We start from the raw sequence: 17,518 nt of genomic DNA, 5'->3' as shown, positions 1-17,518 counted from the left end.
CGTACATTTTTGCCACGTTCAAAACTGGGAACTCAAATCTCCGATTTCAGTGCGTTCAAGACAACTTAGAACTCGGAGAAAACGAGCTCCGACTGGAAAAATCGAACCGTCATCCAACTAGGATTTCTTAGTCGGAAACTCCGGCCTCTTTCTAGGGCTCCGACTCGAAGAGAGATCACTGGCATCGTGATTTGACCATTTTTTCCCAGTTCTCAGTAGACTTGAAGGCACCATTAGCATTTTTTTCAGCATAAACTACTGGTGGTTTCAAGACAACTGGGAACTCAGGGGGGAAAAAAAAACGTCAGTGATATTCTGCTCGGAAAGTCGGAGCTCTTGGAAGTTCCCAGAGTTCTCGACATTTCCCGACTTGGATGAAGATTTAAAAGATTTTTCCCAGTCGGAGTTTTTTTTTCTTCTCCCAGTGTATTGAACAATCGGAAGTTGGAGATTTCCCGAGGTCTGAGTTCCCATTTGTTTTGAATGTGACAGCAGTCAGACTTAGCGCATCACATGCATATTATCTGGCTACCATTGAGTTAATTTAAAGGGAAAATCCACCCCAAATAACTAATTCCTTTAATTTACAGTGTTAAGTAACTATGTGAGAACAATATTTTATGTGAATAAATAAGGCTGGTAGCAACGTGGAAATCTGTTGCAGCTGAAGTCTACTACAAAACCGACAATGCAATGCTCTCTCCATGGGCTGGCTAGGTAGCTAGATAAAAAGCAAACGTAGTTAAACATTATAGCCAACTATCAATTTAGGAGTCCACAATCTCGCCATGTTCAACCTGCAGATCGATGTGTCTCGCAGAGTGGAGTCTGACATTCGCAACGGCACTATGCAATGCACCCTGGACTGAAGAGGCAGACATATGAGAATTGTGGTGGACCCTCCTGTTATATTACACATTCCTCAAGGTAGGAATATTGCAAAAATATGAAAAATGGCTCATTTGAGAGAAGACAACGTCCTGCGTTATGACTTAGGCCATTATTGAAATCTGACGTATGATAGACGTTTTTGCGATCTAAAAGTCATATTCCTATTAACTTCCAGTGTAGTGAGTGGCTTTATTACAATGCTACGTCATAATGGCCAAATTTCTGCCTGCTTGAACGGCAATAGCGCAGATACACATGAACAGGGGGGCAACTTTAGTTTTAGAAGTGGGTGGGGGGGACATAACCTGGCGGTGAGTCTGGGGGTCCTCCCTCAGAATTGTTTTAGGCATCTAAAGCTAATTTCCTGCATTTCTACTGGGGCTGTCCCTGACACACAAATAAACAAATTATTGGTCGACCAAGAGTCGTTTTTTTTCTTCAACCAATCGATTGGTCAAAAAAATATAAACGGGAAGAGTGCGCTTGTTTCATATGGAAAAGCGTTGCGGTAGCTATTGATAAAGAACATCGAGATGAAGCCGCTGCTTTATAAGTGGGATGCACTGAGTGCTACATCCTGAGGGGTTCGTGCTGATTGTACGGAGATTGTGACAGATGGTTAAATAGCATCCCTTGAGAAGGCATGAACAAGATGTTTGTCAGGAGAACTGCAGTATTATCATAAGGAGAAGTGTACTTGGAATACGGAGTAGGAATGGAGGAAAAAAGAGAGGCAGAGGAGCTCCAAGAGGGTACGCTTGAGTCGGTTGAAAATGGTGGAAAAAAGGGAGATGGTTTGTTAAAGAAGAATGGTAGAAAGTGTTAGCAGAGAGAGTTGAAGACAGGAGGAGAAATGGAAGTGAATGAAGGCGGAGTATCGGCGGTGGTAGGTGTGGTGACGTTCTCGTAGCCCGAGACATGCACCGAGGTTCAGGATAAAGATGAGTCTTTAGTTTTTGGGAAAAGTGGGCCGTTGGCTTTTGGCTGATCCATTTGTGGTTTCAGGGTGGGTGAAAACAAATTATTGAAAGGAGGGATTACTGGGGTAGTGGTAAAAGTTGACCAACTGAAGGGGAAGATTCCCTGGTTTCATTCTCTTCATTTGTTGCGATACAGACAGGGTGGCGAAATGAGTCGTCTGTTCTCTTGAGTTTTGATGTTGAGTCTTTGCCCGACAGTGATGTTAGGATATACGTTTTTCTGTATGAGCTTTTGTGCCGAATACATTACATTGTTACAGGTGTCAAGCTTTCGGGCATGTGGCAGAAATATGTAGGAGGGAGGTTCTTAGGTGTGAGAAGTGTGCAGAAGGGCATGAGACAAAGGAATGTGTAGCATTGGGGAAAGTAATGGTATGTGTTTATTGTAGGGGTGCCGAAGGGGCTGGGGATCAGAAATGTCCTGTGTGAGAGAGGCAGGTTGAGGTTTCCAGGGTTAGAGTAGTGTGGAATTTGTCATGCTGAGGCAGTGAAGAACGTAAAGGAAGATGGGTCAAGGTGGAGGGATCCTGAGAGGAGTGGTGTGAGTAGTAGATCTGTATCTGTAGAGGGATAAACCAACAAGTGATATGTTTCACAAAAATAGGATTTATAGCAATGGTTATCAATAGGTATAGACCGACATGACATTGTTGGCTGATACCGAAATCAAATATTTTCCTTGTCAAAAAACCCAATACTGATATTTAAAGTTTAGGTCCTTTTTAAGCATTCTAGTACAGTTAAATATTTGAAACAAACACTCACCAAAAAGTTATTTTGTCAATATTTACATATGTCCCCATTACCAGTGAAACATAATCAAAACCTATTTCTTTCGCTTACTTGCTGTGCTGTTTCCTTGTTCATTTGTTTCATTCTCAACCAGGATTTCAAGCAGTGAAGTTTCAGCTCTGTCTGTCTGTGGCCTCTCTTCCTTGGTGCGCACTGCCACTGTGTCCATTTCCATCTTGTCCAGCTGTTTGTAACATTTCAAGCGTCGAATTAGTGGTCCTTGTACCTAGCATGGCGGCGACACAGTAAAGAGGCTCACAGAGAATGCCACCGAATCACTTGCTCACACCCTCTTTTAAAGTACTTTTGCAAGTTGTAACCCCACTGTCTGTGTCGGCAGTTATGTTGAGCAGGCGTTTCAATGCCATGACAGAGGGTATCGCGTCTGCTGCAGACGCAGTTGATGAGCTTATTTTTTGAGTCAGTTGTTCAAATGGAGCTAGGAGTATGTTCATGTTTTAAAATGCCATGGAAATGGCAGCAGCGGTATGAGAACCAGCACATTATTGAGCATGCAATACGGCTTTCCTCAGTACGAAATCCCCGTCGACCCATGCTCATGGGGCTGACATCGCTGGTCCAAATGTCAGTTGGGAAGCTAATAGCAAGTAGCTCATGGATGTGCGTTTCAACAATACTGTGTAACACCGTTAGAGCAAGATCTGAAAAAGAACGCCTACTTGGTAGTGTGTACCGGGGCTCGACCAGTCGGCGAAAGCCAACATCATCCACGACAGAGAACGGTTGATTGTCAAGGGCAATGAATACCATTATCTTGGCATTTAATGGATTTGGCATTAGTTGTCTCGCTGAAATGTTCTTACTCTTTCAAATGAATGCTCCACTTGTTGACTGCTCGATCCACACAGCAGACATTGTGGGCTAGGTTAGGAATGCTGTGTTGCACGTGTAGCGCTATATTTTTGAGGCGTCAATACGTCATCTACCTAGGCTATATGGGTATGGGCCGATGTTGGCATTTTTAGCTAATATCGGCCGCTTACCGATTATATCGTGCATCCCTAGTTATCAACTGTACTGCAGGGATGGAATGTAAGTCGCAGAAAATGGACATTGTGGTGGCAGCTGCAGAGAGGTATTTGGCTGTGAGTAACTTGACGTCAGTTACAGGGTTTAAGTGGTGTCGTCCCATCCTTTCAAGCTGTTGGCATGAGGTAGAACTAAATAGATTTAAATAGTGGAGTATGGTGGTGTTTATTGATAAAAAAAATGGTGTATTGTTAGATGGTAGGGTATGTTAATTATTCTATATTTTTTTTCAAACAAAGTATAAGGGAGTTTTTCTCTAGTCTAGTAGGTGGTGGTAATGCAACATTTATTGGATGCCAACCGCCGTTAAACCTCATCGAAGAAGGAGAGAGCCTAACCAGGAAAAAACCAGAAAAAACCTGTTCCTGAACCCCCCTGCTGCTGGCCTTGGCAGATTCTCACATAATGCCCCAGAAGTTTCTGGTAATAGGCTACACCAGCGGTCGGAAACCTTTACCATTTGGAGTGCCAAGTTATCCTACCATTTCTACCAATCTGAGTTCCAGTTATTATTTTCATATGCACATTTTCGTGGAACAGTTTCATTTCATGTTTAATAGTCTAAAAATCATTATCTGGTTAATTGCAAGGGTTAAGAAGTAATCAGGTATTTTATGACGTTTCCACTGGATCAGAGCATTATATTTTCCCTTTCATGTAGAGTGGTTATTGAAAGGACAGAGCTGGAAATATTGTTCAATTATCACTAGTCTAAAAACAGATTTCATTTAGTTGCTGTTTGAGGTGAAGAAAGATTACTTTGAAGCTCCACAGGTCATTAGTGGTGGTGAGTTAAGACAATCAGAAATACTATCAGACATCCCCAAATGGGCACATTTGTAGACCTACAAGTCCTATTTCTATATGAATAATCAGGTGCGCGTCATTACTCAACATTGACAGGAGCGTTTCAAACAAAAGACAATTAATAAATTAACAAGACTCATAAATGGAATGAAATAAACTTGTTTCTCACAAGTGTAGCATAGGTTGAGTTTTGCATAACACATGTCCACTCCGACAATGAGAAATGTAAATGACTGATAGTAATAATACAGGGCCTACAATCAACACCTGCCAAATGTGGGTAGATTTTGGCGTTGGCGGGTAAGATGTCCATTTCACCAGCCACATTGTCGGGTGGTCAGGGCTCCACAGTGCGAGCATTTCACTCCCATTTGGGAATAAAAATAGACAAGTATGATCATGTAGTAATTGTTTTCAAAAGTATTTGTGCCGTTTTGTTTCAAAGTTGGTAAATTAATCACACAAAGTCAAAAAATTACAAATCCTATGGCCTATCCCACCTCGAGGTGCAACACTGCCTGGCTAGGGGCTGTGTGCACGTGAAGAGATGGGTGAAAGATTTGTTTTTAGATTTGCTGTGCACAGGCATAAGTTTATCTGAAAGGAATGTCTACTGAAGTGAGACTGCCCTTTTGTTCCTTGGCTATTTACGTTTTGTTTACAAGCTAGGTTGTTTTTCAATCGTTAAGTTTCAACTGCTAGGGAAGAGAAGATAACACAGCTATTAGTCATATTCCGTCTCACAGGCACATCAATCTCGAGTCACGTTACCATGGTAACCTCCCACCCTTAAAGGTGGTCGGTGAATTTCTTCTCTTTTGTGATATTTAGGTTAAAAGGTTCAGGTCACCAAAAATCTGAAATTAAACAATATACCACAATACGTCTTACCAGTAATACATGTCGTTTTAGAAACAAGTCCCATGTGTCTCAGTTGGTAGAGCATGGTGCTTGCAACAACAGGGTTGTGGGTTCGATTCCCACGGAGGACCAGTACATAAGTGTGAATGTATGCACTCACTACTGTAAGTTGCTCTGGATAAGAATGTCTGCAAAATGACTAAAATGTAACAATGTAACATTTTAAATGTAAACATTACAAAGCATGTTCATTTTGTTTTTGTTTTGTGATGTAATTTTAGCCGGGAAAAATATATTTTGTCTGTTAAAAAGTCTGAGTGACTGGTACATTTTACATTTTTAGTCTACTTGACACAGTGGCTGCTGAACCAACAACTACATTTTAGGCCAGGGGTGGGCAAACCTTTTGGTTGAGGACCACATCGGGATTTAGAATTTCAACGGAGGGCTGCATTTTCTTGGGGGACCAATTGTTTGTTAAATTCAATTTGTGGGGGCATCCCGAGTGGCGCAGCGGTCTAAGGCACTGCATCGCACTACAGACCCAGGTTCGATCCTAGGCTCTGTCACAGCTGGCCGTGACTGCGAGACCCATGAGGCAGCGCACAATTGGCCCAGCGTCGACCGGGTTTTTTATTTTATTTCACCTTTATTTAACCAGGTAGGCTAGTTGAGAACAAGTTCTCACTTACAACTGCGACCTGGCCAAGATAAAGCAAAGCAGTGCGACACAAACAACAACACAGAGTTACACATGGAATAAACAAACATACAGTCAATAATACAATAGAAAAAGTCTATATACAGTGTGTGCAAATTAGGTAGTAGAAAGGCCATAGTGGTGAAATAATTACAATATAGCAATTAAACAATGGAGTGATGTGCAGGAAATGAATGTGCAAGTAGAGATACTGGGGTGCAAAGGAGCAAAATAAATAACAATATGGGGATGAGGTTGTTGGATGGGCTATTTACAGATGGACTATGTACAGGTGCAGTAATCTGTGAGCGGCTCTGACAGCTGGTGTTTAAAGTTAGTGAGGGAGATATGAGTCTCCAGCTTCAGTGATTTTTGCAGTTCGTTCCAGTCATTGGCAGCAGAGAATTGGAAGGAAAGGAGGCCAAAGGAGAAATTGGCTTTGGGGGTGACCAGTGAAATATACCTGCTGGATCGCGTGCTACGGGTGGGTGCTGCTATGGTGACCAGTGAGCTGAGATAAGGCGGGGCTTCACCTAGCAATGACTTATAGATGACCTGGAGCCAGTGGGTTTGGTGACGAATATGAAGCGAGGGCCAGCCAGCAAGAGCATACAGGTCTCAGTGGTGGGTAGTATATGGGGCTTTGGTGACAAAACGGATGGCACTGTGATAGACTGCATCCAATATGTTGAGTAGAGTGTTGGAGGCTATTTTGTTAATGACATCGCCAAAGTCAAGGATCGGTAAGATACCCTCGTAAAACTGACTATGTTTGGCAGCATGAGTGAAGGATGCTTTGTTGCAAAATAGGAAGCCGATTCTAGATTTAATTTTGGATTGGAGATGCTTAATGTGAGTCTGGAAGGAGAGTTTACAGTCTAACCAGACACCGAGGTATTTGTAGTTGTCCACACATTCTAAGTCCAAACCGTCCAGAGTAGTGATGCTGGACGGGCGGGCAGGTGTGGGCAGCGATCGGTTGAAGAGCATGCAATTAGTTTTACTTGCATTTAAGAGCAGTTGGAGGCCACGGAAGGAGAGTTGTATGGCATTGAAGCTCGTCTGGAGGTTAGTCAACACAGTGTCCAAAGAAGGGTCAGAAGTATACAGAATGGCGTCGTCTGCGTAGAGGTGGATCAGAGAATCACCAGCAGCAAGAGCGACATCGTTGATGTATACAGAGAAGAGTGTCGGCCCAAGAATTGAACCCTGTGGCACCCCCATAGAGAGTGCCAGAGGTCCGGACAACAGGCCCTCCGATTTGACACACTGAACTCTATCTGAGAAGTAGTTGGTGAACCAGGCGAGGCAGTCATTTGAGAAACCAAGGCTGTTGAGTCTGCTGATAAGAATGTGGTGATTGACAGAGTTGAAAGCCTTGGCCAGGTTGATGAATACAGCTGCACAGCATTGTCTTTTATCGATGGCAGTTATATCGTTTAGGACCTTGAGCGTGGCTGAGGTGCACCCACGACCAGCTCGGAAACCAGATTGCATAGAGGAGAAGGTACGGTGGGATTCGAAATAGTCAGTGATCTGTTTGTTAACTTGGCTTTCGAAGACATAGGTCTGTAGCAGTTTGGGTCTAGAGTGTCTCCCCCGTTTGAAGAGGGGGATGACCGCGGCAGCTTTCCTATCTTTGGGGATCTCAGACGATACGAAAGAGGTTGAACAGGCTAGTAATAGCGGTTGCAACAATTTCGCCGGATAATTTTTGAAAGAGAGGGTCCAGATTGTCACGCCTGGCTGATTTTGTAAGGGTCCACATTTTGCAGCTCTTTCAGAACATCAGCTATCTGGATTTGGGTGAAGGAAAAATGGGGGAGGCTTGGGCACGTTGCTGTGGGGGGTGCAGGGCTGTTGACCGGGGTAGGGGTAGCCAGGTGGAAAGCATGGCCAGCCGTAGAAAAATGCTTACTGAAGTTCTCAATTTTCATGGATTTATCGGTGGTGACAGTGTTTCCTAGCCTCAGTGCAGTGGGCAGCTGGGAAGAGGTGTTCTTATTCTCCATGGACTTTACAGTGTCCCAGAACTTTGGGGATTTTGTGCTACAGGATGCAAATTTCTGTTTGAAAAAGCTAGCCTTTTTTTGTGCTGGTCAAGGGCAGTCACGTCTGGAGTGAACCAAGGGCTGTATCTGTTCCGGGTTCTACATTTTTTTTGAATGGGACATGCTTGTTTAAGATGGTGAGGAAAGCACTTTTAAAGAATAACCAGGCATCCTCTACTGACGGAATGAGGTCAATATCCTTCCAGGATACCCGGGCCAGGTCGATTAGAAAGGCTTGCTCGCTGATGTGTTTTTAGGGAGCGTTTGACAGTGATGAGGGGTGGTCATTTGACCGCAGACCCATTACAGACGCAGGCAATGAGGCAATGATCGCTGAGATCCTGGTTGAAGACAGCAGAGGTGTATTTGGAGGGCAGGTTGGTTAGGATGATATCTGTGAGGGTGCCCGTGTTTACGGATTTGGGGTACATGGTAGGTTCATTGATAATTTTGTGTTTTTAAATTTGTGTTTTTGGTGGTCTTCCTAAGCCAGGATTCAGACATGGCTAGGACATCCGGGTTGGCAGAGTGTGCTAAAGCAGTGAATGAAACAAACTTAGGGAGGAGGCTTCTAATGTTAACATGCATGAAACCAAGGCTTTTACGGTTACAGAAGTCAACAAATGAGAGTGCCTGTGGAATGGGAGTGGAGCTAGACACTGCAGGGCCTGGATTAACTATCACCAGAGGAACAGAGGAGTAGGATAAGGGTACGGCTAAAGGCTATAAGAACTGGTCGTCTAGTACATTTGGAACAGAGAGTGAAAGGAGCAGGTTTCTGGGTACGGTAGAATAGATTCAAGGCATAATGTACAGACAAAGGTATGGTAGGATGTGAGTACAATGGAGGTAAACCTATGCGTTGAGAGACGAGAGAGATATTGTCTCTAGAAACATCATTTAACTTCTATGGGCTAGGTGGGACGCTACCTGATATTCCACTGACACAGCCAGTGAAATATCAGGGCGGCAAATTCAAAAACAACAAAATTCTACTTTCTCAAACATACACCATTTTAAAGATACACTTCTCCTTGATGTAACCACATTGTCCGATTTCAAAAAGGCTTTACAGCGAAAGCAAAACATTAGATTATGTTAGGAGAGTACATAGACAATAATTATCACACAGCTATTTTCCAAGCAAGGACATGTGTCAATAAAACCCAAAACACAGCCAAATGAAGCACTAACCTTTGACGATCTTCATTAGATGACACTCCTAGGACATTATGTTACACAATACATGTATGTTTTGTTCGATAAAGTTCATATTTATATCCAAAAACAGCATTTTACATTGGCGCGTGATGTTCAGAAAATGTATTCCCACCAAAACCCCCGGTGAATGTGCACATCAATTTACAAAAATACTCATAAACGTTGACAAAATATATATAACAATTATTAAAAAAATTATAGATAGACTACCCCGCTCTGTCAGATTTTAAAATAGCTTTACGGAGAAAGCACATTTAGTACATAGCTCAGCAAGCACGGTGAGCTATACAGACACCCGCCAAGTTCGGGGCAACCTAAACTCAGAATTAGTATTAGAAATATTCTCTTACCTTTGCTGATCTTCGTCAGAATGCACTCCCAGGACTGCTACTTCCACAAGAAATGTTGTTTTTGTTCCAAATTAATCCATATTTATGTCCAAATACCTCTGTTTTGTTCGTGCGTACAGATCACTTATCCAAAGGCATAACGCGCGAGAGCGGAACCAGAGACAAAGTCAATGTTCCATTACCGTACTTAGAAGCATGTCAAACGCTGTTTAAAATCAATCTTTATGGTATTTTTAACGTAAAATTGCGATAATATTCCAACCGGACAATAGCATATTCATTCAAGGAGAAAAAGAAGGAACTGCGTGCTCGGGTGACTGCGCATATCCAATCCCTTTGTTGCCAGGCAGACCACTCAGAAACTGAGCTCCTATACTCTGCCTGGTGACAGGAGAATGCTCAAACCACTTTCTGAAGGCTTTAGACAGCCAATGGAAGCCTTAGGAAGTGCAACGTAACCCCACGGATACTGTAGTTTCGAAAGGGACTAGAAAGAAGAAATACAATTCTCAGATCCTCCACTTTCTGGTTGACTTTCTCATGTTTTTGCCTGCCATATGAGTTCTGTTATACTCACAGACACCATTCAAACAGTTTTAGAAACTTCAGTGTTTTCTATCCAAATCTACTAATAATATGCATATTGTAGTTTCTGGGCCAGAGTAGTAACCTGTTTAAATTGGGTACGTTTTTCATCCGGCCGTGAAAATACTGCCCCCTAGCCCAGACAGGTTAACCTGTTGGGGATAGGGGGCAGTATTTGCACGGCCGGATAAAAAACGTACCCGATTTAATCTGGTTACTACTCCTGCCCAGTAACTAGAATATGCATATAATTGTTTGATTTGGATAGAAAACACCCTAAAGTTTCTAAAACTGTTTGAATGGTGTCTGAGTATAACAGAACTCATATGGCAGGCCAAAACCTGAGAAGATTCCAAACAGGACGCGCCCTCTCTGACCATTTCTTGGCCTTCTACACCATCTCTATCCAAAACAAAGGATCTCTGCTGTAACGTGACATTTTCTAAGGCTCCCATAGGCTCTCAGAAGGCACCAGAACGTTCAATGATGACTTTGCAGGCCATGGCTGAAAAACAGTAGCGCATTTGGTAAGTGGTCGATCTGAGAACAATGAGACTGGCGCGCGTGTGCACGAGACGACTCCATGTTTACATTTTCAGTCTTTGAACGAAAACAGGGTTTCCCGGTCGGAATATTATCGCTATTTACGAGAAAAAAAGCAGAAAAATTGATTTTAAACAGCGTTTGACATGCATCGAAGTACGGTAATGGAATATTTAGAATTTTTTTGTCACGAAACGCGCCGGGTGCGTCACCCTTCGTTACCCTTCGGATAGTGTCTTGAACGCACAAACAAAACGCCGCTATTTGGATATAACTATGGATTATTTGGAACCAAACCAACATTTGTTATTGAAGTAGAAGTCCCGGGAGTGCATTCTGACGAACAACAGCAAAGGTAATCCAATTTTTCTTATAGTAAATCTGAGTTTGGTGAGTACCAAACTTGGTGGGTGTCAAAATAGCTAGCCTGTGATGGCCGGGCTATCAACTCAGAAGAAAAAAAAGCGATAATATTCCTACCGGGAGTCGTTTTCGTTCAAAGACTGAAAATTAAAACATGGAGTCGTCTCGTGCACACGCGCGCCAGTCTCATTGTTCTCAGATCGACCACTAACCAAATGCGCTACTGTTTTTCAGCCATGGCCTGCAAAGTCATCATTCAACGTTCTGGTGCCTTCTGAGAGCCTATGGGAGTGTTAGAAAATGTCACGTTACAGCAGAGATCCCCTGTTTTGGATAGAGATGATCAAGAAGGCCAAGAAATGGTCAGAGAGGGCGCTTCCTGTTTGGAATCTTCTCAGGTTTTGGCCTGCCAAATGAGTTCTGTTATACTCAGACACCATTCAAACAGTTTTAGAACCTTTGGAGTGTTTTCTATCCAAAGCTAATAATTATATGCATATTCTAGTTTCTGGGCAGGAGTAATAATCAGATTAAATCGGGTACGTTTTTTATCCGGCCGTGAAAATACTGCCCCCTATCCATAACAAGTTAACATTCAAAATGGGTGAATCTTTCCTTTAAGTTACTAGCTAGCTCGGGTCCATCGTGACAACAATGACGCAGAACCCAAGCCGGCTGCACGCATGTGCCATCGTGCATAAATGTATTTTGTCCCCCTACACCAAACGCGATTACGACACGCAGGTTAAAATATCAAAACAAACTCTGAACCAATTACATTTAATTTGGGAACAGGTCGAAAAGCATTAAAAATTTATGGCAATTTAGCTAGTTAGCTTGCACTTGCTAGCTAATTTGTCCTATTTAGCTAGCTTGCTGTTGCTAGCTAATTTGTCTTGGGATATAAACATTGAGTTGTTATTTTACCTGAAATGCACAAGGTCCTCTACTCCGATTAATCCACACATAAAACGGCCAACCGAATCGTTTCTAGTCATCTCTCCTCCTTCCAGGCTTTTTCATCTTTGAATTTATATGGTGATTGGCATCTAAACGTTCATAGTATTACTACACTGACCGGCAACACAGTTCGTCTTTCAATCACCCAATGAGGAGATGGCACGTGGGTACCTCCTGCTATAAACCAATGAGGAGATGGGAGAGGCAGGACTTGCAGCGCGATCTGCGTCAGAAATAGTAAGGAGTTCTATTTTAGCCCTTGGCAACGCAGACACTCATTGGCGCGCGCAATAATTGAATAACAGATTCCTACACGACGCGAGCGGTGTGGTCAGCCTATTAGTTGCACTCCGCCAGTTTCCATGTGTTCTTTGTTTAGTGGCTGGCTTCAATATAGCTACTTTCGCAACTATCAAAAAATGCTGGGATACACTTTTTCACAAAATAATAATCTCACTGGGCCAGAATTACCTCAGGCATGATCATTGGAGCAATGCTCGAAAGACCTGTCGCTGCAGCTACTCCATCCCATCTATTCTTTAAGTACCGAGTCCACCTTAAGATTCTCTGGAGAACATGTAACAATGATCTCAAATCAAATTTATTTATATAGCCCTTCTTACATCAGCTGATATCTCAAAGTGCTGTACAGAAACCCAGCCTAAAACCCCAAACAGCAAGCAATGCAGGTGTAGAAGCACGGTGGCTAGGAAAAACTCCATAGAAAGGCCAAAACCTAGGAAGAAACCTAGAGAGGAACCAGGCTATGAGGGGTAGCCAGTCCTCTTCTGGCTGTGCCGGGTGGAGATTATAATAGACCATGGCCAAGATGTTCAAATGTTCATAAATGACCAGCATTGTCAAATAATAATAATCATAGTAGTTGTCGAGGGTGCAACAAGTCAGTAACACAAGAGTAAGTGTCAGTTGGCTTTTTCATAGCCGATCTTTGAGAGTATCTCTACCCCTCCTGCTGTCTCTAGAGAGTTGAAAACAGCAGGTTTGGGACAGGTAGCACGTCCGGTGAATAGGTCAGGGTTCCAGCAGGTCTGGGACAACAGGTCTGGGACAGGTAGCACGTTCGGTGAACAGGTCAGGGTTCCATAGCTGCAGGCAGAACAGTTGGAACTGGAGCAGCAGCACGGCCAGGTGAACTGGGGACAGCAAGGAGTCATCAAGCCAGGTAGTCCTGAGGCATGGTCCTAGGGCTCAGGTACTCTGAAAGAGAGAGAGAATTAGAGTGAGCATATTTAAATTCACACAGGACACCGGAAAAGACAAGAGAAATACTCCAGATGTGACAGACTGACCCTAGCCCCCCGACACAAACTACTGCAGCATAAATACTGGAGGCTGAGACAGGAGGGGTCAGGAGACACTGTGGCCCCATCCGATGAAACCCCCGGACAGGGCCAAACAGGTAGGATATAACCCCACCCACTTTGCCAAAGCACAGCCTCCACACCACTGGAGGGATATCTCCAACCACCAACATACCATCCCGGGACAAGGCGAGTATAGCCCACAAAGATCTCCGCCACGGCACAGCCCAAGGGGGGGCGCCAACCCAGACAGGAAGACCACGTCAGTGACTCAACCCACTCAAGTGACGCACCCCTCCCAGGGACGGCATGGAAGAACACCAGTGACTCAGCCCCCGTAATAGGGGTAGAGGCAGAGAATCCCAGTGGAAAGAGGGGAAACCAGCCAGGCAGAGACAGCAAGGGCGGTTCGTTGCTCCAGCCTTTCCATTCACCTTCACACCCCTGGGCCAGACAACACTCAATCATAGGACCTACTGAAGAGATGAGTCTTCATTAAAGACTTAAAGGTTGAGACTGAGTCTGCGTCTCTCACATGGGTAGGCAGACTATTCCATAAAAATGGAGCTCTATAGGAGAAAGCCCTGTCTCCAGCTGTTTGCTTAGATATTCTAGGAACAATTAGGAGGCCCGCGTCTTGTGACCGTAGCGTACGTGTAGGTATGAACGGCAGGACCAAATCGGAAAGATAGGTAGGAGCAAGCCCATGTAATGCTTTGTAGGTTAGCAGTAAAACCTTGAAATCAGCCCTTGCCTTAACAGGAAGCCAGTGTAGGGAGGCTAGCACTGGAGTAATATGATACATTTTTTTGGTTCTAGTCAGGATTCTAGCAGCCGTATTTAGCACTAACTGAAGTTTTAGTGCTTTATCCGGGTAGCCGGAAAGTAGAGCATTGCAGTAGTCTAACCTAGAAGTAACAAAAGCAAGGATACATTTTTCTGCATCCTTTTTGGACAGAAAATTTCAGATTTTTGCAATGTTACGTAGATGGGGGGAAAAAAGCTGTCCTTGAAACAGTCTTGATATGTTCTTCAAAAGAGAGATCAGGGTCCAGAGTAACGCCGAGGTCCTTCACAGTTTTATTTGAGACGACTGTACAACCATCCAGATTAATTGTCAGATTCAACAGAAGATCTCTTTGTTTCTTGGGACCTAGAACAAGCATCTCTGTTTTGTCCGAGTTTAAGAGTAGAAAGTTTGCAGCCATCCACTTCCTTATGTCTGAGACACAGGCTTCTACCGAGGGCAATTTTGGGGCTTCACCATGTTTCATTGAAATGTACAGCTGTGTGTCATCCGCATAGCAGTGAAATTTAACATTATGTTTTTGAATGACATCCACAAGAGGTAAAATATATAGTGAAAACAATAGTGGTCCTAAAACGGAACCTTGAGGAACACCGAAATGTACAGTTGATTTGTCAGAGGACAAACCATTCACAGAGACAAACTGATATCTTTCCGACAGATAAGACCTAAACCAGGCCAGAACTTGTCCATGTAGACCAATTTGGGTTTCCAATCTCTCCAAAAGAATGTGGTGATCGATGGTATCAAAAGCAGCACTAAGATCTAACAATCATTCCAGTGGTTGACGATTGAAAAGTATCTAGAAAGCTTGTATTCAAAAGGTTTGTACATACCATCTTTGGTTTGTACTTGGCACCATTCTTCCTGTTTCGCAGCATCAGTGAGATCACTTCCTGTGTCAATATGCGCAATGTGACTAGCTCTGATGCAGGTCGTACCTGCAGATCCGAGACCAGAGCTAGCTTCATCCATCTCTGAAGTCATTAATTTGTTTCTAGGTTCTCCAGATGCCTATGTGAGGCATCTGCAGAGGTGCAGGACATCCTAACCAGAATCACAGGCTTGGACCTGAAGGTGTTCAGACCCATCAAACAGGAGCTGAAGCCCCCCACATACAAACTTATGACAGATGCACAGTTGAAGGAGGTATGGACACACACATACACATGGTAGGGCAGATAGTTTGTCTGTCATGCGGAGTAGGGAATGGCTCTACATCTGCTGCAACATTTTGAACATTTCATTTGGCAGATTACACCCCTGTACAGCTAGTGTCAGTCTTGTTAATGTGTTCCTGTTTGTGTTGTAGGCGACCCAGAGTGCAAGGGAGCAGGCCCAGAGGCTGCTGAAGATGCCTCCAGTGCTGCTGGAGAGGAAGCCCATCAACGATGTCCTGTCTGAGGACAAGATCCTGGAGGGCATGGACACAGCCAGATACGTCTTCACTGACATCACCTTCAACATACCACACAGGGTAGGAGATCGAGGAAGTGTGTTTGTTTGTGTCCACCAACGTTACATTCAACATGCAGTACAATGCCTCAAACAATTAGTGCCCTTTTGTCATGTTTTGTTCTCTCTTCCATGGTCACCACCTGGTGTTTCCAGGAGCGGTTCATAGTGATCCGGGAACCCACCGGGACACTGAGGAAGGCATCGTGGGAGGAGAGAGACAGGATCCTGCAGGTCTACTTCCCTAAAGAGGGCCGCAGGCTCACAGCACCCCCTGTCTTCAAGGAGGAGAACCTGAAGATGGTGTTTGGCCAGGATCGTCATGAGGATGTGTTGGATCGGTGCCAGGTCCAGTTTGAACCTGACTCCTCAGAATACATCAGGGTTACACTTCTCAACAGGCTGTCCAGATGTATGCTTCAGTTATTATTACCCATTAGCAGTTAGTAAAACCCTCTCCCTATTGGCTGTGCTCTGTTGTCCAGGGCATGCTGCCACCTATGAGGATCTTGAGAAGATGGGGAAGTATGATCTGCTGCGTTCCACCAGACATATTGGAGGCCTGGTCTGGTACCTGGTCAATGCCAGGAGGGTGGATGGACTCATCATAGACATGCTGCAGAAAGACCTGTGAGTCTGTGTGTGTTAGACCAGTGGCTACCAACCTTTTTCGGTTACTCTAACACCCACTGAATTTAGCTCTGCCCGGAGTACCCCTGAAGTACCCCCTCGTGAATTTTACCAGTAAGCCTATGGTCTCATGAATCTCCTGGTACCCCCTGTGGATAGACCAAGTACCCCTTGTTGGGAACACTGTGTTAGAGGCTTGTTTTTCTTCTACATGACACCCCATGCCATCTGTTTATGACTCCAAATGCCATATGTTATAAGTGTTTTGTAGGCATTGGGACAAGTAATGATTTAATAACACCATAACTGTCATTGTTAGCCCAGAGTAACATCTCATAACACTGGTTGTGTTGTTCTAGATGGCAGGATGCAGTGAGTCTGGTGGGTCTGTTCAAGGTCCATCCACACAGTGAGACAGCCCAGGAGGCCTCCAACCAACAGGCCTCTGGACTGGACCTGCTCAACGTGAGGCCCTACCAGCAGACACTAGTGTATCTCAGAACCGGATTTATAGGTTGCACCAGTCACCATATTGGTAGACGTGATACACAGTAACCCTTTGTTTAACCTCTTGTGTCTGTTCCCCACCAGATCTACGCTAAGCGGGAGTCCCAGAGGGCAGGATACGTAGTGCTGGCCCTGCAGGCCTACGAACAGACTTCCGCAGAGAGCTCCGTCTGACCGTCATGCATCACACCTAACCACTGGAGAGCTCTGTCACATCACAGCATAGCTCCATCTAACCGTCCCATACATTTCACACCCACAACAATAAACCAACGGAGCAGTGACATTCTCCCCAATGACCTGCCTATCCATGACCCAATCTTTAATCAACTGGACAATTACAGTAAACAGAATTACTTAGTCCTGGAACTATGGAGCTCATATGAACCACTTGCAAGCCAAGTGTCCATAGCCATTGAATGGCATCAAAATGTGCACATCATTGGGATGCACCAAGCTTGTCTTCTATCGACACAGTGCAGATATTCACTTCTGCATTTCAACCTTGTCATTTGTCCATAACCTTAATCATACTGTATCTCAACATTGGAACTGACTGTATGCTGTTTAATTATCATGATGCATGTACATACAAAATACATTTTTTAAATACATTTATTAAATCTGAATTATTCCTATGGC

General features: G+C 44.0%; 1 protein-coding gene across 1 annotated transcript; it reads left to right on the top strand.

The window, feature by feature from the left end:
- Positions 1 to 429: 429 nt before the first annotated feature.
- LOC115163648 (28S ribosomal protein S22, mitochondrial) lies at positions 430 to 17,514 on the top strand. The gene is made up of 7 exons (XM_029715693.1): positions 430 to 927; positions 15,286 to 15,433; positions 15,597 to 15,761; positions 15,896 to 16,151; positions 16,225 to 16,369; positions 16,729 to 16,834; positions 16,961 to 17,514. Exons 1-7 carry the CDS (start codon positions 854 to 856, stop codon positions 17,048 to 17,050), a joined length of 984 nt encoding a protein of 327 aa, XP_029571553.1. The 5' UTR covers positions 430 to 853; the 3' UTR covers positions 17,051 to 17,514.
- The last annotated feature ends 4 nt before the right edge of the window (positions 17,515 to 17,518 follow it).

The sequence above is a fragment of the Salmo trutta genome, chromosome 26 (genome assembly GCF_901001165.1).
Source record: "Salmo trutta chromosome 26, fSalTru1.1, whole genome shotgun sequence".
Lineage (NCBI taxonomy): Eukaryota > Metazoa > Chordata > Actinopteri > Salmoniformes > Salmonidae > Salmo > Salmo trutta.
Note: the sequence above shows the minus strand (reverse complement) of the source record. Positions and strands in the feature narration are given on the sequence as shown.

Excerpts from the sequence above, each read along its gene's own strand:
- LOC115163648 (XM_029715693.1), top strand. The coding sequence starts at position 854 with ATGCACCCTGGACTGAAGAGGCAGACATATGAGAATTGTGGTGGACCC. Across the intron at positions 928-15,285 it reads TATATTACACATTCCTCAAG|GTTCTCCAGATGCCTATGTG; the intron begins GTAGGAATATTG and ends ATTTGTTTCTAG. Across the intron at positions 16,152-16,224 it reads TCTCAACAGGCTGTCCAGAT|GGCATGCTGCCACCTATGAG; the intron begins GTATGCTTCAGT and ends TCTGTTGTCCAG.